Source organism: Amblyomma mixtum, chromosome 1, assembly GCF_055824585.1.
Source record: "Amblyomma mixtum isolate Tamu chromosome 1, ASM5582458v1, whole genome shotgun sequence".
Lineage (NCBI taxonomy): Eukaryota > Metazoa > Arthropoda > Arachnida > Ixodida > Ixodidae > Amblyomma > Amblyomma mixtum.
In genome coordinates this window covers 139253471-139276955 of record NC_143012.1, presented here as the reverse complement: position 1 = coordinate 139276955, position 23485 = coordinate 139253471, and the positions used below count along the sequence as shown (strand labels likewise).

Here is a 23485-nt window from a genome sequence, read left to right as displayed (position 1 = left end):
CGCTTCCAGTGTCATTTATGGCCTGAAGGGGTCCTGAGGACATCACCCAAGCTTTGTTCTCAGTAGACAACTTCAGCCAAGCTTTGTTCTGAGCAGACTGTCGCGATTTGGCAACGCATCCTCAACTGCCGAGGGGAACGCTATCGCGTGCAGGTTTGAACAAGACAACAAACGGATCAAACAAAACAAAGCCATATTTATAATTTAAGGGAAAAGAGCCAATAAGAAATGAAAATACTAAGAAAAACACACACTCAGCACACGTACAGCACTACAGATTAAAGAAAAGAGTCCACCAGATATGGAGCATCCCAGGTGAAGCGGGGATGCCTTACTGGTAGCAAGGACGTGAGTTGATAAACTGCGATGCGTCGCGCCGAAGGAAGCGGCGGAAGAGATCCAGGTGGCAAGGAGCTGAGAGGAACACAGGAGGATGCCGATACACTCCAGTCAGCCGCCCAAAGAACTTGGCAGCAGCAGCAGGAAAAGCGTAGCCAAGAACCGTCGACGGCGTCCTGAAACGCCGTAGGCTTATGCAGGCTATCCAAGGAAGCCTCTCGGCAGCACGGACCCTCAATCCATCGGCTGCCACCTCCAAACTTGAAAGGGACGCAGTAGCCTTGCATCGGTGATCCAAGGAAGGTCCCCGGCAGAACGGACCCAATGTCCAACGGCTGCCATCTTCAAGCTTGAATGACCTGGCCTCCACTGTGCTGTCTTCCTTCACACCTTAGTTTTCTAACACATCAACACTTCGCTCCTTGTGCTCACCGCACTCTTCGTTGGCGTTGCCTCGCACACACCGTTCGCACGTGCACACGCGCAACGCTGGGTTGGCATGTGCGATGCTCCGCTGTTCGATGCACCGCGTTCAAAAATCCCTCGACGATTTCGTGTGCGCATCACACAGACAACTTCAGCCAAGCTTTGTTCTCGACAGACAACTGCAGTCAGACTTTGTTCTCAGAAGACAACTTCAGCCAAGTTTTGTTCTCAGAAAACAACGTCAGCCAAGCTTTGTTCTCGGAAGATAACTTCATCCAAGTTATGTTCTGAGAAGACAATGTCAGCCAAGCTTTGTTCTCGGAAGACAACTTCATCCAAGATTTGTTCTCAGAAGACAACTTCAGCCAACATTTTTTCCAGGCAGACAACTTCTACCAAGCTTTGGTCACAGTAGACAACTTTAGCCAAACATTGTTCTCAGAATACAACTTCATCCAACCCTTGTTCTCAATAGACAACTTCAGCCAAGCTTTGTTCACAGTAGACAACTTCAGCCAAGTTTTGTTCTCGGAATACAACTTCATACAAGCTTTGTTCTTGGAAGACAACCTCACCCAAGCTTTGTTCTCAGCAGTGGTGTAAATCCGCCGAAATTTCAAGGGGTACAAGGCTTCCCCCTAGACTAATATGTACCAGATGCGGGTACAGCCTAAAGTACCGACAAAGCCACCTCCGTCAGCAGAACTCTAGCTGACCGGGAATGATGCAACGGAGCAAATTGGACTGCCGACGAGAGAAGCCTCCTGAACGTCCTCTAACAAAAGGCCATTACCATCCAGTTACAAATCCTGCATAGTGCCCCATGCACATAGTTCTTTGGTGAGCCGCTTTGCTTAACGGTGTTTGCTTTCCACTTGAGTAGACTGGCATCTTCGCCTGCGTTCCTGACCTACGAAAAGCTGACTGATTGAAGACACTTTGTGTTTTGGACAATCTTTGCGTAAACAGTTTGGATGTGACCCATGGGTTTGCGAATCCCTCACTTGGCATCTGAACAGGGTTGGGACTTTATGAAGCTACCAGCCCTACTCGAAGGGGAGCTCTCTCTTTATTTGAAAACAGTATGGATCCATATTTCTCTCTGCTGTACGAAATCTCCTCGCCATGTAAGTAAAGCTGTGTGCACCTGAAAGCAAAAATGCCTGTTTATCGGCTGCTCCCCTTACCCTGCTTGCTGAATCAAACCCTGAGTTCTCAACAATGCGCTCATAGTGTGCTAGGACGCTAAACATCCTAGTGCGCTTATGTGGAGAACTTGTAACGCGTGCGCTAAAGCTGCTGTTTTTAGAAATTTCTCTCTTAAACTCTTGCCTCACAAGGCACTGGAAAATATGGCATGCAGTGCACGATTTTTTCGGTTGTGCCAAGCTTGAGTAGGCACTCGTCGCTGGTACAAAACCACGGTTGCGCTTCTTGCTTTCTACGACTTTTTCAACTACTACACAGATGTTTATTTACTGCTTGTTGGTTTTCTTTTGTTTCTTTTTCAATAGCGAAGCTTCAACATGTAAAGTAAACGGAACTGCACTGGCTCGACCGAATGAGCTCCGGGCCTGGTCAGGCCGATCCGGTCATCTGTGTAAATCGACAGGCGGCTGCAATCGGGTCTTGACCGAAGTGGCGAGTCTAGATACCGGCCCGTGCAGCCATCTACCACCGAATACAAAGTTACTTTGCAGCTTTCTGTGAGTCTAAAGCCTGTGTTGTACCCGTTAAACATTCCAGTTTATTTCAGCAGCATTTAACCAGCGCCCATCGCAGTGCTTTGGTTAGAGCACTCAGTTACTCGCAGGTTCGAACTCGACCGCGGCGGCAGCATTTAGGTGGAAGTGAAACGCATAGGCGCCCGTGTGCTGTGCAATGTCAGTGCACAATAAAGATCCCCGGGTTGTCGAAGTTGTTGTTGCCTTAGTTACATGGCACATACCCACGACAGGGTATTGGCCAGGGTTCAGTGAGAGAGGCCCAGAGAAGAGGGTAAACTGGTGCCAAGCTAATGGTTGAAACATTCCAGTCCACTACAGCACCTTTCTTCTTTCACTTCAATTGACCTTCCTCCCCTCACGTCCTTTCCTTAAAAAACCACTAATTTTACCAGCATTGCTTTCTCGCTAATAATCACAGCACCCATGTTTAGTTATTTTGGGATCATAGGAGGCATGGGCCCAAGATGGTGGAAGGGACATACACAATTTTCTAATCGGACTAGCAGTTTTAAGAAACTGAAAGAGATGGCAGTAGACATTGCTCAATGTGTTTTACTTATTTCTTTTTTTTTTAAATAATGATGCCCAGCCAAGATGAAGTAGTTTTGTGCATGCCACCAAGACGAGTTGCACCTGTCAGCACATGTCACGCACACTGTTAAAATGTTTGCTAGGTCCGACCAAGAGGAAGACGCCGAAAAAGCTTCGAGGGTTTGCGTGGAGCTGACCCTTGAACATGCATGACGACTACCCTTTGACGTCTCACTGTCAATCAGAGATTGCCATACTCAGTCCCAGAAAAGCAGAGGCTTGAAATAAAATACAATGGCATAGCCATGGCACATCTCCTTTAATTGTTGGTAGATTGTAATTCTCACAGCACTGTTTTATGAACATCTGATTCCGGCGAGCCATTCTGTGGCAAGGAATTAAGAAGCTTCCTCGCTTTCACGACTTACTTGTGTTGGGTGTGCTGCTCGTATCATTCAGTGCCTACCGAGTAATCCCGAGAAGAACCATGGGGGGAGGGGGGGGGGGACACTCGCATGCTGTGGCCCCCCTCACCCTTGTTCTCAGTAGACAACTTCAGCCACGCTTTGTTCTTGGAAGACAACATCAGCCAAGCTTTGTTCTCAGTAGAAAACTTCAGTAAGGCCATATTCCCAGTAGACAAAGTCACCTAAGCTTTGTTCTCAGAAGGCAATGTTCCTTTGTTCTCGGAAGCTGTTTTGCATGCAGGCTGCAGTGGAACCAAATATCATTTCACTGCACCCTGCTTGCAAAAAAGCCAGTGGTGGAAACACCTGTGTTTCATTTCCTGGTCTATTCTAGCTTAGAAAAGCTCAGCTTACAGTAAAAGTAGTGTCTTTGTCTTAAAGATGCAGTAATCTATCGACACAGGCCAACTTCAGTGTCCCCTCAGTGGAAACAACCTTTTTAGAGTACTTCCCGGTCAATCTGAGCAATGTAGCTTCGAGAAATCATAAAAAAATTTCGCATACAAGCAGATACAACAATTATCGAAAAACCATTTTGGCCATTTTTTGGGATTTAAAAGCTGCAAACTGCCTTAACTCCAAGCAGCATTCAGTGTTCTTGGTGGAAGTTCCTAGGGCATATAAATTCTGAGATGGTTGCTTGGCCTCCCAATAACTGATGTGAGTGCTAGGGGAACTATTTCTTAAAGGGACAGTGAGGAGAGCTCTATTAATATTTTTTTTTTAAGCAAAATCCGATAGTTCGGCACTTCATGGCTTTGTTGCCACTCGGCCGGCAGCAAAAGATGCATTTATTTCTAAGAAATTTGGATTCGAAGTTGAAAAAGTTTTTCCCGCCGCTCTGATTCAAACTTGGGATTCTCCTATGACGACACAGGACTAAGTGACGTGAAACATGACGTAACGCAGACTCCGTGATTTCTGGGGACCAGCAGAGCGGCCTAGCAGCAGCCGAAAAGAAAGCTATCGCCGGCCGCACGTTGAAGGCATCTATCGGCCATTGCGGTCATCGCTACTGTCGCTTCATTTACGTTTTCCCCGGCGTTTTGCCAGCGTTACAATGGATCCTGCTCTCGAGGTCGTCAACGAAGTTCTCGCAAATAGACACCTTTAGCACACCGTGCACCTTGTTACCGTTAGCGGAATACCGGGAGCCCGCCTACCGCAGATGAGCAAGCGCCGATTGGTCCCGGTGCTGCAGGCGCGCATGTAGCTGCCGGGCACGTGGCGCCATCTGGCGACGTCAAGGAAATTTGCGCATGCATTGGCTGCGCCACAGTGATTCGTAGCTTCTCGTGTCCTAGTGTTGCTAGAGCCATTGGTTCTAGCAACACTGTTTTGTCCTATGACGTCATCACGCTTGTACTTGCGAGTTTGGCCTGTGGCGGCGATACCTGTATTTTGATTCTTGCTCTTTTCTACGTTACAAGAGCTTTGTTGTCAGTATGAGTGGCGTTTTTGTAATCAGGAGCTGGTATTCTGTCGATACAAGCCAACTTCAATTTCTCTTCAGTGTCCCTTTAAAGGGTGAATTCAAGGTGCTTGGCATGGCATTCCAACCAAAACAAGTGGATGGTTTAGTCTTACGAACATGATAGTGATTTTTCAACACAGTTGGTGAGCCTGGAATCTGTTCGCAGACTGTGGAATGAGTCTCCTGCATTGCCTGTGAACTTGAACTTAGAAGCTGCTTCTCAGCTGCCCATTTGCACCCTCTGTGAATGAGCATCAATGACCCTCCATGGGTGTATGATGACATGAACTGTCTCATTAAATCATCACAGGCACTCAAGAGTTGAGAAGAAGTCCATCTGGCCAAGCATTATGCATGCAATAAAGAAGCAGTCAGTAGCCAGTCGAAGAAGCTTCGAAACCACTATGAGTTTCTCGTTCACAAGTGAGTAAGACTGCATATTTGTATGCAAACATGTAATAATCGGGCATAGATGCTCATCAAGCTTGTCTTCATTCCTGTTCAGATTCGTGCATGGTTTGGGTAAGTTGTGATTTTCATCTTTTTACATCAACTACCGCTACCATAGTCCTTCATAAAGTTGGCAGTAAGATTCCAATAAGGAAGGGTGTCAGGCAGCGAAACACGATCTCGCCAATGCTATTCACTGCCTGTTTACGGGAGGTCTTCCGAACATTCTTCAGAAGCGAAGAATGCACGATGGTGAGTAATCCTTTGCGAGCCTATGAGAGGGAACATCATCCGCAGCAACGATGAGAGGCGCACATTGGCCCCGGACTGGTGCAAGACCACACTTGTGATCTCCACTGCGTTGCCACAGTGCGCTATATTTCTGAACTATTTGCCAACACCTGGTGTCGAGAACAAAACTATCAAACCGCAACATGTCTCCCGAATGCTAGGCAGAAGTGTGCCTGCAATACGCCCTTCCCAGATTTAGTCAGGGTGATGGTGTTGCAAAGAAGGATTAGAGCTTCGACAAGTAGTGAGTGAGAGTGGGTGAGAGAACAAACGCGGGTTAATGACATCCTAATTGAAATCTAGAGGAAGAAGTGGGCTTGGACAGGGCATGTAATGCGAAGGCAAGATAACCGCTGGTCCTTAGGGGTAACGGAGTGGATTCCAAGAGAAGGCAAGCTTAGCAAGGGGCGGCAGAAAGTTAGATGGGCGGATGAGATTAAGAAGTTCGCGGGAATACGGTGGTCACAGCTGGCAAATAACAGGGTTAACTGGAGAGACATGGGAGAGGCCTTTGCCCTGCAGTGGGCGTAGTCAGGCTGATGATGCTGCTGCTGCTGATGATGATGATGATGACATCAGCACCCTATCTCCCGCACTTCACACATCACACCTCTTTGTCAATGGATGAGGTGCCTCAAAACCCAAATGTTTAGCATTCATTTTGATTTCCTTTGCCTTGTATAGAATTTTATGTTCTCTGTTTTACAAGGTGTCCGGAGCTCATTCCTTGGGGTGGTAATAACTTTATTTGTACTGATGACCTCTGTCCAAGGATGACCTCTGTATTGGAGGCTGCATTTTCCAGAGCCCTGATAACCAGTTTCATCTGGTTGTTGAGGTTCAAGCTAGACAGCACCTTCTCCCATTGCTCATGTACCGAGTTTGGTATTTCCGGTATTGCTTGGTTTTTTCGATATGCCCCAACTGTATGATGCTCTGCTGAATGGGCATCCTTGTCTGCAAGCACCGGATGGGGATTTCTTCTTTCGTGAAGGACTTATCTGGTTGTGGTTATACCATTCTCAATGATTCGTAATCATCATCATTATCCTCACTACATCCACTGCAGGGCAAAGGCCTCTCCCATGGCTCTCCAATTAACCCTGTCCTTTGCCAGCTGCGGGCCACCTTATCCCTGCGAACTTCTGAATCTCATTTGCCCATCTAACTTTCTGCCATCCCCTGCTACGCTTGCCTCCTCTTGGAATCCTTCACATTACATGCCCTGCCCAAGCCTATTTCTTCCTCTTGATTTTGACTAGGATTGTCAATTACTCGCGTTTGTTCCCTCATCCACTCTGTCCACTTCCGGTCTCTTAATGTTACACCCGTAATTTTTCTTTCCATAGCTCGCCGCATTGTCCTTGACTGGAGATAGGCGTGCAAAGCATTTCCAGTCGCGTATTGGCGCTTGTGCATTTGATAGACATCGATGAATGCCTGGATGCTGCGTTTTGATGCAGCAATCGGCGGGAATCGGGCAAAACGCTGTTTGCCTGATTCCACAAAGAATGCTTGTTTCCTCCAATGCGGGTGCCGCAGTGATTTCAAACGTTTTTTTTTTTTTTTAATTACCATACACCATATATGATTGAAAGTTATATGTGCACACTTTTGTGCACACGGTCTTTCTACAACTTCTGTCCACGCCACTTTTGACGCAAGAAAGGCTTTCGCCTTAATAAACGCACCGCGCTGTTCGCATGTTTTTTTTTTTTTTTTTCGCGACAGTAGACGGGATGCGCAAGCAAAAATTCAGGGGAGCACTCAAGTCTCCTTAAGTGCGATAATATGCGAAAGCATTTGTGCCTTCTTATGCGTTGTTTGTGATTCTTTTAAGCGGCCCAGAATAAATTTGGAGGTCACCATCGCGTTTTCCGCAGTCGAATTAGGTTGCACATCGATTTTGGTCCAAATCGGCCGAGGTCAAATTTCAGGGGTGGGTGGGGAATGGTCTGAGCCAAATTTGAAGGTCATCATCGTGTTCTCCGTAGTCGAATTAGGTTCGACATCGGTTTTGGCCCATATCGGCCAAGGTCAAATTTCTTATACATGCCTTGTAACGGTAACCCAGCCGCGGACAGATTTTCGCTCCATGAGCTTAGCAAGGCTTCCGCCTTAATAAACTGCAGCCTTTTTTTCACCTAATTAGCAAGTGCAACGGTATATGCTTCATTCATTGCTGTAAAAGCATGCAGAATTCGCAAAACCTAATTGCACAGCGCGCGGCCGTCAGCAGTTCTGAACCAAAATGGCGGCGAGTCGGCGGCTTCGGCGATGGTTGCGGTACTTTTCTCGTTCCAGTGACTATAAGGACATGAGCGCTCACTGTTGGAAGGTTGCCGCCCGAGCAGTTTACACTGCTTGATGCGTTCTGAATGTATACTACGGCTGAAGTGGGATATCCCTTGGTTGCTTTCAGTCGTGACGGAAACTGAAAGCAACCACTGAAATAGGTCTTCCTAAAACCAAAAATCCCTACCGTCGAATCCGCGTACGTCTCTCGCGTTTCTCTGCTTACTTCAGATCCCCTTCTTCCACCTTCAGCCCTGAACGGAAAACTTAGGTGGTTCCGAAACGTCGGCTTTTGGTTGTAGACGAAAGACGCACGTAAATACGTGGGTACGTGTTAAGAGCGAAACCGAAACACGTGGGCTATGCTGAAACCGGACTAAAGAGTGTACATGAATCCACTGCAAGCCTAATCCAATCTTTGTTTCTGTTTCGAGAAGTTGTGTACGATTTGGAGTGCGTGCTGTGTACGGCGAGGAGTCCGCACATTTAACGCCAGTTTAACGCCTTCGGATGTACATTTAGCTCCTTTTGCGATCATTCGTTACGTGACCTGACAATGAGCAACATATACATACAAGAGCCGCCAACAAGCGGGAAGGTAAGCGTCGTAAACGGTAAACGAACTGTCGCGGGACTGTGTCGGCAGTGTGTGGTTTCGAGATGATGACGTTTAGTGAACTAGTTGCCTGTGAAAGAATCAGTACATCCGAAAGCTCCGATCGCAGTGTGTGTTGCTTGCCCGCTCGGTTTTACCTGTATGTCATAGCATCTCGGTGGAAAACCCTACCTCTCGATCGTGTGTATACGTGAACGCACAGAAAAAAAAAAAAATAGCTGCCGCGTACCCTGAAGCACCATAGCCAATACACGCGACACATGATTTGTGAGTGCATTTGCTGCGTACCATATGAATGGATTGCATGTTGCAGCTATATTGGCACTAGTTGCAGCTGTGAATTATTCCTCCTTTTCGCGCGCTTTCTGTCTCTTTCTCGAGATCATTCGTGATCAGGTATGAAGAAGCAGGGAATATGGAACTCTCGAGTGCACAAACTCGACAAGGGGCGATAGGAAAGTTCCAGTCTGGAGATCAGCGTCAATTCGAAGAGTGATCTGTCTTCGCCTGCCAATGCAATAAGCCAATGCAAGAAGTGTGCTGCACAGGATCCCTTGTAGTTCACCTGACAGCCAACTTCTGCCATAACTAAACTGAAAGGATCAAAACCCATACAGCTTGGTGCATTGGGAGATCAGCCTTTCTCATGTGGAAGGACCTTTGTATGCATTAGACAACCGAGTGATTACTTGCCTCCACTCTAACCACCTGCGTGCAGCCATAGTGCTTTGTGGATGACCATAGGGTGGACGTCTGCCCTAACCGGACGACGCAATCTGCATGTAGCCCAAGGGGACAGTTCACACCCAAATTAAGCTCGACGGGCTCGCCACATGAAGGTGAAGTCATATGTGCAAACTGCCAAGACCAGACCTCATTGAGCCACCAGCTCAGTCACAAGAGGTCAAAGCAGACAAATCCATCAAAAGGGCTGCCAAAAAGTGAAGAACGTCTGCTCTCTCTCAAATTGCTTTTCACGCAACCCACTGAAGCCGAGTTCAGTAACAGTGTATTCTGACAACGCTAACACCAAAAGCTACAAACCCGTAACGTCACCCTCAAAAGTGTGGCGATGAAAATGTTGAATTTTCCTGTGGAATTTTGCTTCAGAGATGAAACACTGGTGGAATATGGGTATGCATGATGCACAAAACGGATGGCACGGCTTTGAATTGATTCTAGCACATTTGTAAGGTATATTTGAGGTGGGTTAAAGATGGGACTGGCGTACTCAAGTTTTGGTCTGGTAAGTGTTTTATATGCCAGAAGTTTCACGGGTCGGGGTGCATGACGGAGCTGATGTTTCATGAAATCTAAAAACCTGTTGGCATATCATATGATGTTAGTTGTGTGTGTGCACCAAGAAAGATCGCTGCAGAGGGTGATTCTAAGATACTTATGAGTGGATGCGTTCTATGGAAGAGTTAGCAACTTCATATGAAAAAAGGAGGGGGTTACGCTGGCGAGTAAAAGAGACGAGTTTACATTCCTTGGCATTCAAAATCATTAACCAGAAGTCACACCATTTTTGGACTTCATTGAGATCATGATGTAGACCAGAGATATTAGTAATTTTTCGTTACGCAGTCGTCGGCGAAAATTCTTATCTGACAGTGTACATGATAAGGTCGGTCATTTATGTATATCAGATACAGGAGAGGGGGGAGTACAGATAGATGCCTGCATGACACCAGATGTGACAGGGATTGCATTTGAAGTTTTGTTGTTAGCATAGACAAAGTGTGAGCGGTTAGTAAGGAATTCCTTAATACAGTTTAGGATGTTAGGATGCACATTTAGAGCGGAAATGAAAATGTGCGTCTTATACACCGGTGCAACTTATATGTATCTGTCTTTATTTTTTTCGGAGAAACTGCCATTTGGAAGGGGTGCATCTTATTAGATCAAATAATACAGGAAGTCATACACACAACAATCAGGCATTCCCTCGTAAGACAGAGAGCACCCTGACCATTACCTGCCTACTGTGGTGATAACACTCGCATCTAAGCACATACTGACAATCCTGTTGCGCATGTCAGCCCTTAACACAGAGCCGCAAGGAACAGTGGTTGGTAAATGCTGTATCAACCAAGATGTCCCCCCCCCCCCCCCCCCCCAAGCAGATCTGTCACTTTAGATCCCACCAGCAGACACCCTACTGATACTTAGTGATTTTAGCAACCTTTGTATCAGCCAGGGCTACACTAACCGAACATCAGCAAAACGAAAGCTCCGAACTGTACCTTCAGGCTACTGCCTTACATTGCTCAGTGACGTGCATATTACCACACGGACTGATAAATCTACTGAAAGTGACAGAGTGATCTAATCTGGTCCAGCGGCAATATGAAATAAGATGCACAAAACTTATGGTAGTGATCACTGCCATCTGCACACTATAATTAAAGTAGGCACGAGGAAGGCAGTCAGCAAAAATGTCTCTGCACTCGCCAACTAGAGCGCCTTCCCACACTAACTCTTCAACACTTCCCTTGCCGCGGTGGATCAGTGGTTACGGTGCTCGGCTGCTGACCCGAAAGACGCGGATTCGATCCCGGCCGCTGCGGCTGAATTTCGATGGAGGCTAAATTCTAGAGGCCCGTGTACTGTGCGATGTCGGTGCACGTTAAAGAAACCCAGGTGGTTAAAAATTTCCGAAGCCCTTCACTACGGCGTCCCTCATAGCCTGAGTCGCTTTGGGATGTTAAACCCCAATAAGCCAAGTTTTCAACACCTTCATATGCGCCATACTCAACAAGTGGGACAACACTGTGAAATATACCCGAAAGCAAACCACCAAGAACATCACACCAACAGAAGGCCATCCGTGTCTATCCATACCCATCTGTGTCCATCCGTGGCGATTTTTGCCTTGTCAAAGGGTTAATAAAGATCAAGTGATTCCAGTATGTAGCCATTGGCCTTTTTTATTTGGAGCGTTATCGCTGCAGAAGAGAAAAAAAAATGAACGCTTAGGAATTCAAGGGGAATGGAAGGGATGGCGGTTTATCAAAGCTTAGTTTTACTTTGTGATAGCCAGAACAATCTTGTGACTCAGAACTCTGCCAGATTTTAGGTACCCGAAAAATTACAAGAAGAAAAAATGTAGAATACAAAAATTTATCTGAAAGATATGCATATGTCATGTAAGAAAAGAATTTTCCAACATGTATTCAATGCAAGAAATCTTTAATGTTCCTGTGACAGAGCTGCATGTGTTAGCAAAGTTCTCGATCTTGTTGAGCTACACTAAAAAAAAAAGAGGTCTTCATTGCGATAGTCTAGTGTGCTAGGGGGCAAAACAACTCTTTACTGTTGAGAATAATTTATTGTGGACAGTGTCCAGATAGGCAAAATGTTTTTTATGTAAAGAAGCTTCTTATGTAAGTGAGCTCAGCTGCAGTAGAAAACAGTTATACGAGCTCTGCAATGCCCATGTCAATGAGCAAGCTGAAAAATGATGCATCTCCATATGTGCAACTGTTTTACTGCAACAGCATTAAAGCGGACGTTCAAAGGAAAAGCCATGTGTGCTGTCACACTGGATTGGTCGAGACGGTTTTTATGTCAAAAGTTGAGCTTTGAAATGAAAATGATTAAAACTTGAGTTAAATTGGTATAGTAAGGTCATAGCATGGCTGAAATGTCATTGTGACGTATAAGGATGTAAAGTAAATCAATTATACTTAAATGAAAATTGGAGTAATTAGTTGGGAATCGAATCCATGACCCTTGGGTTATGAGTCTGACACGTTGCCCTTAGACCATTGAAGTACGTTCTTTCGACTCGGTTAAAGGGGACGTCTTGTGTCTTGTGGTGTATCAAGTTGTCTAGTATGCCTACTGATGTATGCTAACGAGTGTGTGTAATTAGAAAGAGATGCTAATTGAAAAATAAAGTAGCAAATGACCATTAACGCTGTGAAATCACACCCTTAAGGCAGTGTTTAAGTGTCCCCATAATTTTTAATGATTTTTCAGTTTGACATAAGGTTGCTTGTTTGGAATGTGTTTCCAGGCGTCGTTATTGGTGTTCTCTCAGATCCTGTTGCCTCCTTCATGAAAAACAAGGCTGAAAATGTTTAGCTGCTGTTGTGAGCCATTTTGCTTCACCTGGAATGCACAGTGCCATCTTGCTTCGCAGGATGTCTTCTTAGGAAAAACAGCACTCTTTGGTGAGCTTGTGGAAGCAGATCTCAACCATGTGATGTGGGTACACTCGAAGTGAGGGCCAGGATGTGGCCAATATCTCCACAAACATTGGAGGAGACACTTGAGCTCTGCTGTTAGGGCGTGACTGAAATGTCATTGGGATGTATAAGGATGTAAAGTAAATCATTTATACTTAAATGAAAATTCGAGTAATTAGTTGGGAATCGAATCCATGACGACAAAAAGATCAGTGAACCAGGCAGAACATGGAAGCCTAATGAGCAGACGATGCTCTAGGCTGGGCTCATAGCTCTGCGTCATTCGAACTGAAATACAATTATCTGACATCATCCTCAGACTTGGCGTTGGTTCTTTGCATTGCTTTACATCGTATGCAATGCACTCTGGCCAGGGAATTTCACAGATTCGTATCACCCTGAGTTTTGTATCAGCCGTGATCGTACCATCAGTCGCCCATCGCTGGAATATGCAGACGTTCTTTGGGACCCATACACCCAAGTAGATATAAATCGCATCGAAGGTGTGCAAAGGAAACCACTAAGATTCATCTACAACGCATATTGTAGACACGTGTCTGTCACTAATCTACTAAGGCTATCTGAACTCTGGACGCTTCAATCCCGCCTCAAGTTACACCGTTTAAAACTGCTGCATAGTATTGTTAATAATTTAACAAACATTAATTTTGACTCTTACACGGAATATAATACTTCTCGTCCAACGTGCCGCAAACACAACTCGACAGTAGTAGTGCCACGATGCCAAACTAAAGCTTACCAGTTTTCTTTCTTTCCAAAAACAATACCAGAATGCAACGGGCTTCCGCATGACGTGGTCAGCTTGACAAGCCAAGAGCTTTTTTGTCTCTGTTATGGACGCAGTGTGTTTGTTCATGCTCTTTTTTTTGCATTTTGTGTTCTTGAGAAGTGCAGAATATTTGTTCTTGCTTCTCTGCCCGCATTTTATTTTTTATTTTTTTGTGTGTTTGCTTTGTTGCATTGCGTTGTACAAAGATGTTTTCTTGTTCCACTCCTGCCTTGGCTACCAAATGGCGGCTGGCAGTATTGAATAAAATAAAATAAAATTAAAATAAAATCTACACTCTAAGCTAAACTTTGATAAGCTGAATAAATATGAGGACCCATCGTGTTCACATCAAACGAAGCCTACTGGCTTTGTTTTTTAATGGGGCTGTTTAATTCGAAGTCAAGTGCCACGTCACTAACTAACGAACAAACATACCCTGACTGCAGGTGCTCCTGGTGACGTCGGTGGGAGACATTGAGGTGGAGCTCTGGTCCAAGGAGGCGCCCCGTGCCTGCCGCAACTTTGTGCAGCTCTGCCTGGAGGGCTACTACGAGGGCACCATCTTCCACCGGGTGGTCAAGGGCTTCATCGCCCAGGGGGGGGACCCCACAGGCACGGGCAGCGGTGGGGAGTCCATCTATGGGGCACCATTCAAGGTGAGAGACCACTGATCAGTGTTGTGTAGCCAGCTGGCTCAGGTTAGGAGGTGTTTGTGGATTTAACGCTGTTACTGGACGGGCAAGTATTTAGGCATAACGCCGGCATCTGATTGTTCCTGGAACATGCACATTGATGACTTGGTGCACAGGGCAAGTAGAGCACTGAATTTTATTCAAGGCAATTTGAGATGTTCGCATGTCAATTTAAAAAACACTGCTTATGTAAGTTGCGTCAGACCTATTTTAGAGTATGGCAGTGCGGTTTTGGGACCCTTCGAACAAGACGCTCACTGAGCACATTGAACGAATTCAATACCGTGCAGCCAGGTTTGTCTTAGGACGATTCCGAAGGCAGGATAGTGTAAGTGCCATGAAGAATCAGCTCAACTGGGAACTACTTGCCTCCCGCCGAAGAAAACTGAGACTTAAACTCTTATACACTATATTTCATAATAGAACTGGTATTAATAGAGAAACCTATCTGAAAGAGCCTCACTATGTTTCCAGGCGCACAGACCATAGTCTTAGAATTCGCGATTATCACCCAAGGACTGACACTTACACAAACTTTTTTTTTTTGTTAAAACAATTGGCGAATGGAATCAACTGAGTGAAATGCAGGTGTGCTGTGCTCACGAGGATGTATTTTTTTCAATGCTGTAGCCCCCCTCCTGTAACGCCTATAAGCGCTGCGAGGTAACCTCTGAATAAAGAATAAGAGGCATACAACATTTACTGCCGAGTGGAATGATTTGCCCAGAATTAGAGAGCACTCGTGTTTACTATAGACAGTGCTTTTTTTTTGGCATAGCAATGTTAGCGGTGAAGTACATCAGAATACAGCTAAGGCATGTTAACTACCAGGCTGCTTAACTAATATTGAATAGTTAACTTTTTAATGAGTTTTTTTTTAACTATTAGTGTTCTTAGTTATTGGGAGGCGTGTTTTTCTACTGGTGTTTGCAGTTAATGCATTTACTTACCTGTGCACTATCATTGAACGTTTGTTGGAGCATGTAGATGTCGTGACTTCTTGCTGACGTCCCTACAGTTGGCCCTGTTGCGAGTGCCAAGGGTGTGATCTGCTGGTCATAAACAGGCTGGTTCATGGTGTATACAAAACTTTGGGGAATGCTTAAGCTTTACCTGGCCCCATTCCAGTTGCCTACTCAACACTCACACAGTGACTTAATTCCTCATTCACATACTCATAATTACTCACGTATGCATCAGTTCATGACACTTCACTAAGTCAAAGGCCACAACGCATTGACTAGGTCCTCCTTTATTCAGCTTGAACCAGAGAGCCTTCGTAGCGTATGCGTAATGTGCCTGTCTTGCAATCTGAAAGTCCCGGGTTTGATTCCTATCCAAACCCAAATTAACCCAATTTTCTTTTCAGCTCAGCTACTGTCCTTTGGTTACAAGAACCTCGCTGAGAAATTTGCATCAATCTGAACATTTTTTGACGTGTTCCTGAATTTTAATAATTCTTTGCTTCTAATTGGGATTTTTTGCTCACGGCCAATGATGACAACCCTGCTGGCTCTTTTTGTGACACGGGACCCTTAATCATAATCATCATCAGCCTGACTACGCCCACTGCAGGGCAAAGGTCTGTCCGATGTCTCTCCAATTAACCGTGTCCTTCGCCAGTTGCGGCCACCGTATCCCCGCAAACTTCTTAATCTCATCCGCGCACCTAACTTTCTGCCGCCCTCTGCTACGCTTGCCTTCTCTTGGAATCCACTCCGTTACCCTTAAGGACCAGTGGTTATGTTGCCTTCGCATTACATGCCCTGCCCAAGCCCACTTCTTCCTCTTGATTTAAACTAAGATGTCGTTAACCCGCGTTTGTTCCCTCACCCACTCCACCCGCTTCCGATCTCTTAATGTTACACCTATCATTTTTCTTTCCATAGCTCGCTTTGTTGTCCTTAACTTAAGCTGAACCCTCTTTGTTAGACTCCACATTTCTGCCCCATAGGTGAGTACCGGTAGGATACAGCTGTTGTATACTTTTCTCTTCAGGGATATTGGTAAACTGCCGTTCATGACCTGCGAGAACCTGCCATATACACTCCACACCATTCTTATTCTTTTAGTTATTTCCCTCTCATGATCTGGATCAACTTTCACTACCTGCCCTAAATAGACATATTCTCTTACTACTTCCAGCACCTGGATACCAACTGCAAACTGCAGTTCCCTTGCTAGGCTGTTGAATAATGCTTTGGTTAATGCTGTCACATTAAAATGGCGCCGATTGTCTTGTTTTACACCGTTTTATACTGACTTGTCCAGTTTTTCATCTCAGTTATTCTGTGGCCTGCCACAGAGGAGAGAATTGGGCTGTGGCCAGCCCAGAGAGGCGGCATGCAAGGAAGCTGTGCCTGTGTGTGTGTGCAGGATGAGTTCCACTCCCGTCTGCGCTTTGTGCGGCGTGGCCTGGTGGCGATGGCCTCGGGTGGAGCGGACGACAATGCCAGCCAGTTCTTCTTCACCCTTGGCTCGTGCCCCGACCTGCAGAACAAGCACACCATCTTTGGAAAGGTGCCCCATCACCTCTTTTCCCACCTGTGTCAGTAGCAGCTTCGGTGTTTGTTTGGGTAACCTACCTCAAATACTTATACTCCATTTCATACATAGCAGGCAACGCTGTGGAGGTTGCTGAAGTAGTGCGTCCGGGAGACCATACTACTCCGCCACGTATCATTCGTTTATCTCGAAACTCCACTCACTGTTTGGACGAATACAAAGAGCGGTATAAAAAGATCTAGTAGCATTGAAAGTAATGGTCGAAGCTGTGAGGTAGTCAGTGTTCGGGCTCTCTGGCCATAATTTTCACGGAGTGTGAACTACTTTTTGGGCGCGGATTTAGTAGAAGCGATTTGCCCTAACAACCGCGTATCATACCGCCACGTGTACTTTTTTCTTCTCGAATTCTCGACGAGTTGCAGTATGAAAATGTGGCAAGCGGTAAAACGAAGTCCAGGAGGTGCCAGTCACGGCACTTAAGATTTGTCGCTACGAAATATGTTTGTGTTCGCTTTGGTTGTATGGTGAACTACTTTTTGCGCGTGGACTTAGCCTGAGCGAACATGCGCGCTAGCTTTGGCAGCATTGCCTGTTATGTATGAAACGGAGTATACGTAGTGAAACCTCGTTAATTAGGACTTCAAGAAACCAGCAAAAATTGCCAAATTATCTGAAGGAATGCCCACCCCAAAACTGCCAGAATCGTTTTCATTGTAGCAAGTTTATTCGGCGGAAACCAGGACGGCAGTAGTCTGCGTCTGAGATGAAAACTGTGCAGCAGTGACAATCTTTCTGAAGAACATCAGGTGCGTACTGTGTGGGATTAGCACTGTGGGGTTAGTAGGACTGCTCCAGAATGGTAAAGGCCTCCGGGGCCTCCTGGATGGTGTGATGCAGTAGCAGAGGAGCCTCAATAAAAGCTGTGTAATCGGACGTGAAGAGGCGCAGCAAAACTTGGAAAAAGGGCACCAAAGCTGTGTCCGCACAATTTTTCAAGTGCTCTTCGAACGTCCTCACACCTGATGTTGCCTGACATGAATGGGCTGAGTGTTGCCGTTGCTTGGCATGAATGGATGGGCTTCTCACTAACGTGTTGTTTCAAATGTCATGGGATATTAGCACGAGGAAGCGCGTCCGAATTAACTGGCGTCTGACGCCATATACTTACTGGTACATGGGTATGGGGTGGCAGAAAGTTAGGTGAGCAGATGAGATTAAGAAGTTGAGAAGTTTGCGGGGACACGGTGGCCGCAGCTTGCGAAGGACAGGGTTAATTGGCGAGACATGGGGGAGGCCTTTGCCCGGCAGTGGGCAAGTCAGGCTGATGATGATGGTGGGCATTGGCTGGGATCATGTCGATGGTCTGATTCTGCCAGATTTCCAAATTGACGGGGTTCGAAGTAACAAGGCTTCACGGTAAGTAACAACTGTGCCAGACAAGACGGGGCATGGGTGCAGTGCTTGCCCGCAGCCAAAGATTTCATTGTGGGAAGAGCAGCCAGTATTAAGAACCCACCTGTGTGCGCACGAAAACAGAATAAGGGAAAATTTAAGGAATCGTGACACCAGGGTTTTTTCTAACAAAGTTGTTTCGCTGCAGGTTCAGAAACATGTCAGACCATCAGGAGTGTGTGTGAAAAGTTGCAGTGGTCTCTCACGCAGCTTGACCACTGGGGCAGAAGATAACTTGGGTTTTTTTTCTCCTTATGTGTTTGCCTCTTGTGAGGGCACCCATTTGTTATTAGAAAGGAGTGTGCATAACCATCAAGGATTTTCTTGAAGAATTTCCGGTTCTATGTCCACCCTGCTCCCTGGCCTACAGTGGAGATGTGGATCTCATTTGAACTGAGAACCTTAAATCAGAAACCAAACTTTATAGCCAAACTGTGGATCCTTTTAATTGTAAAGGGTAGAAATAAAACCCACAGCCACAGCTAAAACCCATAAAAAGAGCAGTAACCAGTAAACAAAATAGGCTGACTCTTAATAAGAAGACTAATTTCTACAATTTCATCATGTTAAAGGGGCACTGCGATGATTTCCTCAGTATCAGTTAATATCGTTAAATAGATTCGGCATGCTTTCCAGAGACCAGAGCAGAAAGAATTATTGAAATCGGAGCATGCAAACGAAAGTTATTCCACTCTGAAAATTCGAAATGGAAAGCTGAGACAAAAACGCATTTCACTCGCCCATTTCACTCACCCAGTACCGAGATTGGGCGCTACCAATCAGAACCGCGCCTAGCGCACACGCAGCGGAAGCGTGCATGCAGTTGTTGCTTTTGCCGGGGCTGTAGATAGCCGCACATTTTGACGGCGTCTTCCCCCCCGTGTACGCGACGCCGTAGTCAAGGCAGGGGCGACTAACAACAAAGGAAGCTCCCCGAAGTTTCTTTTTTAGTCGTACTGGAAGGCTGTCGGCAGTAGCTCCCCTCCCCCCAAACTAGACTCCCGTCTCCTGTCCGGTCTTTCTCTTCACAATTTTGGGCAAGGTGTGTCGACTGGCTTTTTTTTTTCGCTGCTGTCTTGGTATGGTCACGGCCGGTTTCGCCGCGCGCGCTTTCTGGTTTGAGCCAACGTTTTTTGAACAGCGCTGGCCGCCACGAAGGTTTGAAGCGGAATGGAAAGTGTCGCCCCTAGCTTTATTCTTGTTAGTTTTCGTTCGCTTTCCTTGCTTCTTTCCAGTTTTTTGTGGCATGCGAAAAGCTTTCAGTACTCAGAGACATAACATTTTGGATCCATTTCGCAAGTATAAAGGAACAATATGCAAACTGGACGCCCAACCAATGAGAAAGGCAGCGCCCTATCTGGATGCCAGCTCATTTCCGCTGCCGCAAATGGCCGCCGCGTTGCGCCACCATCGGCTCGAAACAAGCATTTCTAGCGAAGGTTAAAATATTAATTATTATGATTTCGGTGATCTCATTGCGCGTTCAGGACTCACAATGTCCCTTACTCTGCATACAAAGAATAAAGACCCCATGCTTTATCTACGTCGCAGGGCACCTTTAACTGTATTGTGATGTTGGGCCTTCTGTTGCTGTTGGCATGTTTTGGTATTTCTTTTTGCGACGACCAATGTGTCTCTTTTTGTCTGCCTATATTTTTAGGCGACGTTTGCTGCCTGTGAAGAATATATATATATGTACATTTGTTTTTTGCTTGCACCATACTAATTGGCCGCAGCTGTGGTCTTGTAACAAGACTGGTTGTATGGTAAATAAATAAATAAAATAGGCATCATTATCTGCAGCAACCTGACTGCTCCCACTGCAGGGCAAAAGCCTCTCCCATTTCTCTCCAATTAACCCTGTCCTTTGCCAGCTGTGGCCACCGTATTCCCGCAATCTTCTTAATCTCATCCAGCCACCTAACTTTCTGCCGCCCCTTGCTACACTTGCCTGCTCTTGGAATCCACTCTGTTACCCACTGGGCAGCAGAGGAAACTAGTCAGAGAAGTTAAAGGGGCTCTAAGGAAAATTATTAACTGAAACAAGCAGCTATGCTTGTCTCATAGATTACTCTGTTGTCTCACCACTGGTGTTTTTCGATGTTAAACGGTGACTGTGTTGCTATGGTAATTGTGTTTTGAGCCCCTAATTTCCCCTGTCTGTATCGTATGTGTGACGGGCAGCGTGCACAATGCCGGCTTAAACGGCAACTGATAAGCGCTATGAACCGAAGCGCCACGCTTGCCCCCTTGCCGTACTTTGGGTATAAATACGCGCTGCTCAATACAGCTGGGTCTTTTTGCCCCCTGGCATCCGACGTGTCATGACTTCGATACACTGTCGTTGACACCTCCATGCAACATGCATAATAATGTACCGTTTTTATTGCATTTTTTCCCCTCACTTCTCAGTGTGTCGTAAGAAAAAGAATGAAAATGAAACCATGTGACCTGCCGATTGGACAGGCTGTTTGTTACCGTATGTATCAACAGATGGCACCATCGTACCGTTTACCATCTCTTGCAGCCGTCTTTCAAGAAACAGCCTCCACAGCGTCAAGAAGAGTTCAACGAACATACTTGCGACGTTGCTGCACAGGACATGTTCACACTGGGTGGCATGCAAAGGGAGTGACAGTTTGTGTTCTCCTGACTCAGTGGCACTCGCCGCTCCACTTTGCTTTTATCAAAGTAGCATTGTGCGTGTGAAAGTGACAAACCAGTCATGGCATGAAGAAAATTGGCTGTGGCTTAGCTAAGGTTAAGCCTGAATAAGCGAAAAGCTCTCGCTGCTTTTCAGCCAACTCCCAAGCTATCACTTCTGGGTCGGTGTTTCTGCGCCGTCCGACTGTTGCTTCTCCTTCCATAGCGAGTGTCTGCGCCTGTTCGATGGGCAAGCGTGCCTTATATACCACTCCTTTCAAATGCGCACGGCTGCGGTGAAAGGTCAAACGGTGGCGAGGATAGCCACCTCTTCTGTGGCGGTCGCCGCCGCTCACGCATTCTCGCAGCGCCTTGCGAAAGAACCTTCTCCTCTTGGGACGGCGGTGGCGACCGCGCGGTAGTGGCAAAGGGTAAAACGGTGGCGAGGAGGAGCGGTCAGACAACAGAGTCAGCGCTCGGCAACGACGACAGCTGCGGCAGCAGCGGCCACCTGTGCTCCGCGTGTTGTTGACGAGCCTAGTGAAGCTTCTCGCTTCAAAATTAACCTGGCAATGTGTAGTCACCAGAATCTGTCGGGAGCATAACTCGCTGCCTTCGGTCCCCACGCAGGTGGTTGGGGAGACGCTGTACAACATGCTGCGTCTGGAAGAAGGTCTGGTGGACGCAGACGACCGGCCGCTCCACCCGCACCGCATCATCTCCACCCAGGTGGGCCACTACCACACCTACTCTACACTCCGTTTCATACATAGCAGGCAACGCTGCCAAAGCTAGCGCGCCTGTTCGTGCAGGCTAAGTCCGCATGCAAAAAGTAGTTTGCCATACAACCAAAGCGAACACAAACATATGTCATGGCGAGAAATCTTAAGTGCCATGACCGACGCCTCCTGGACTTTGGTTTACCTCTTGCCACATTTTCGTCCTGCAACTCGTCGAGATTTCGAGAAGCAAAAAGTACACGTGGCGGTATGATACGCGGTTGTTAGGGCAAATCGCTTCTACTAAATCCGCGCCCAAAAAGTAGTTCACACTCCGTGAAAATTGTGGCCAGAGAGCCCGAACACTGAGTCCCTCACAGCTACGACCATTACTTTCAATGCTACCAGATCTTTTTATACCGCTCTTTGTATTCGTCCAAACAGTGAGTGGAGTTTCGAGATAAACAAATGATACGTGGCAGAGTAGTATGGTCTCCCGGACGCACTACTTCAGCAACCTCCGCATCGTTGCCTGCTATGTATGAAACAGAGTATACACTGGCACAGTGTAGCAAAACTGTGGCAATAGCATCTCGTGCACATGCCTCATTGGTTGTGGGTAGCATTAAATCACTGCAGTGCTGTATATAACACAGACGCAGAACAGCAGGATGAAAGAGGAGAAGAATATAATCTGTAGACAAGGCTTTAAGGGGAAATGTGGGGCTGAAGGGTCAGGGATCTGCCACACCGATTTTCGTGAACTTTTTGGACATGATGTATTGTTTTTCATTTAGAAGATATTCAAAATTTCATTATTGTATCTTAAGTGTGAACAAGGTTATCTACATCACAATGAGTCGGCGATGTCAGTTTAGGGCATAATTTCAAGTATACTTTGAATTTGCTCACTTTTTGGCATAAGGTGGCCGCAGGAAAGCCCCAGGAAGAAGATGCGGGGGAAGAGATCGTTGTTTTACACCAATATCTGTTAAGTTCCTGTTTCAGGGTGTAGTGCCGTTGTAGTAGTAGTGTGTCATAGTCGTCGGCACAACCGCTGGGTGCATTGCCATAGGAACCACTCGGATGGTGGTTGCACGCACAGAAGAAGGTATGGCGTGAGCGAAGAAATGTGTGTCTAGTGGATGGTTACCCCAGGAACCATCCGGAGAGTGGTTACTGTAGAAGGAGGTGGGTATCAGGAGAGTGGAGGAATCCCCACTCGGAGCATGGTTACCTGGCATGACGAGGGTACAGCGAAGAATGCTCAACTGGTCGGTTGTTGCCATGGAAATCCCCCGGAGGGTAGTTACCATGGAGGGAGGCATAACCAGGGGATGGTTATAATGGTAACTGTGAGAGCGTGAGAAGACGCAGCCTGTACATCGTTGTCACGAAAACCAACCAGAGGGTAGTTACCCTAGCAGGGGAAGGAGGGTTGTCATGGAAGGAGGAGGGTATGGTGTCCGTGTGGGAGGCTTACCACGGTAATCATCCGGAACTGTAAATGAAGTCCAGTGCAGCACCCAGTTAAGCCAGATCGGCGTGGGAAGTTCCAGGTGCTGTTGGAAGAATACTGCCACGTATCATTGTAGTGTCTGTTCGTTCGCGCAAGGCCGCAGGAAAGGGGTGTTATCATTTTGGTTCGTGACACGAGAAGCGACCGGACTAATCTCGATTGATCACAGCCATGAAGAGCTGCATCTACATGTTTCCAGATTACTCTAGATGATCTCGGCCTGTTATCTCGAAGTTTCCTTGCCGGCTTTAAATTGAACGATGCCGCGAGCGGCAGGCATTCGTAGATCGACGATTGACGAGCACGCTTGTTGCTTACGCCGCCACCGAGTGATTCAGTTCTTTTGAGGGCGCAAG

The 23485-nt window shown here is 46.5% G+C and overlaps 1 protein-coding gene across 2 annotated transcripts in view; it reads left to right on the top strand.

Moving 5' to 3' along the window:
- The first annotated feature begins 7967 nt into the window (after positions 1-7967).
- Positions 7968-23485, top strand: part of LOC149367726 (spliceosome-associated protein CWC27 homolog) — a 45673-nt gene continuing 30155 nt past the window's right edge. Inside the window, exons 1-4 of one of the 2 annotated variants that reach the window (XM_089557292.1) lie at positions 7968-7991; positions 14046-14255; positions 16668-16811; positions 21522-21620. In XM_089557292.1, coding sequence (XP_089413418.1) covers positions 7983-7991; positions 14046-14255; positions 16668-16811; positions 21522-21620 — 462 coding nt within the window. In that variant the 5' untranslated portion in view covers positions 7968-7982. Of the gene's footprint in view, positions 7992-8401; positions 8599-14045; positions 14256-16667; positions 16812-21521; positions 21621-23485 lie in introns of those variants that run through there. The other variant, XM_089557285.1, reaches the window with a different exon arrangement.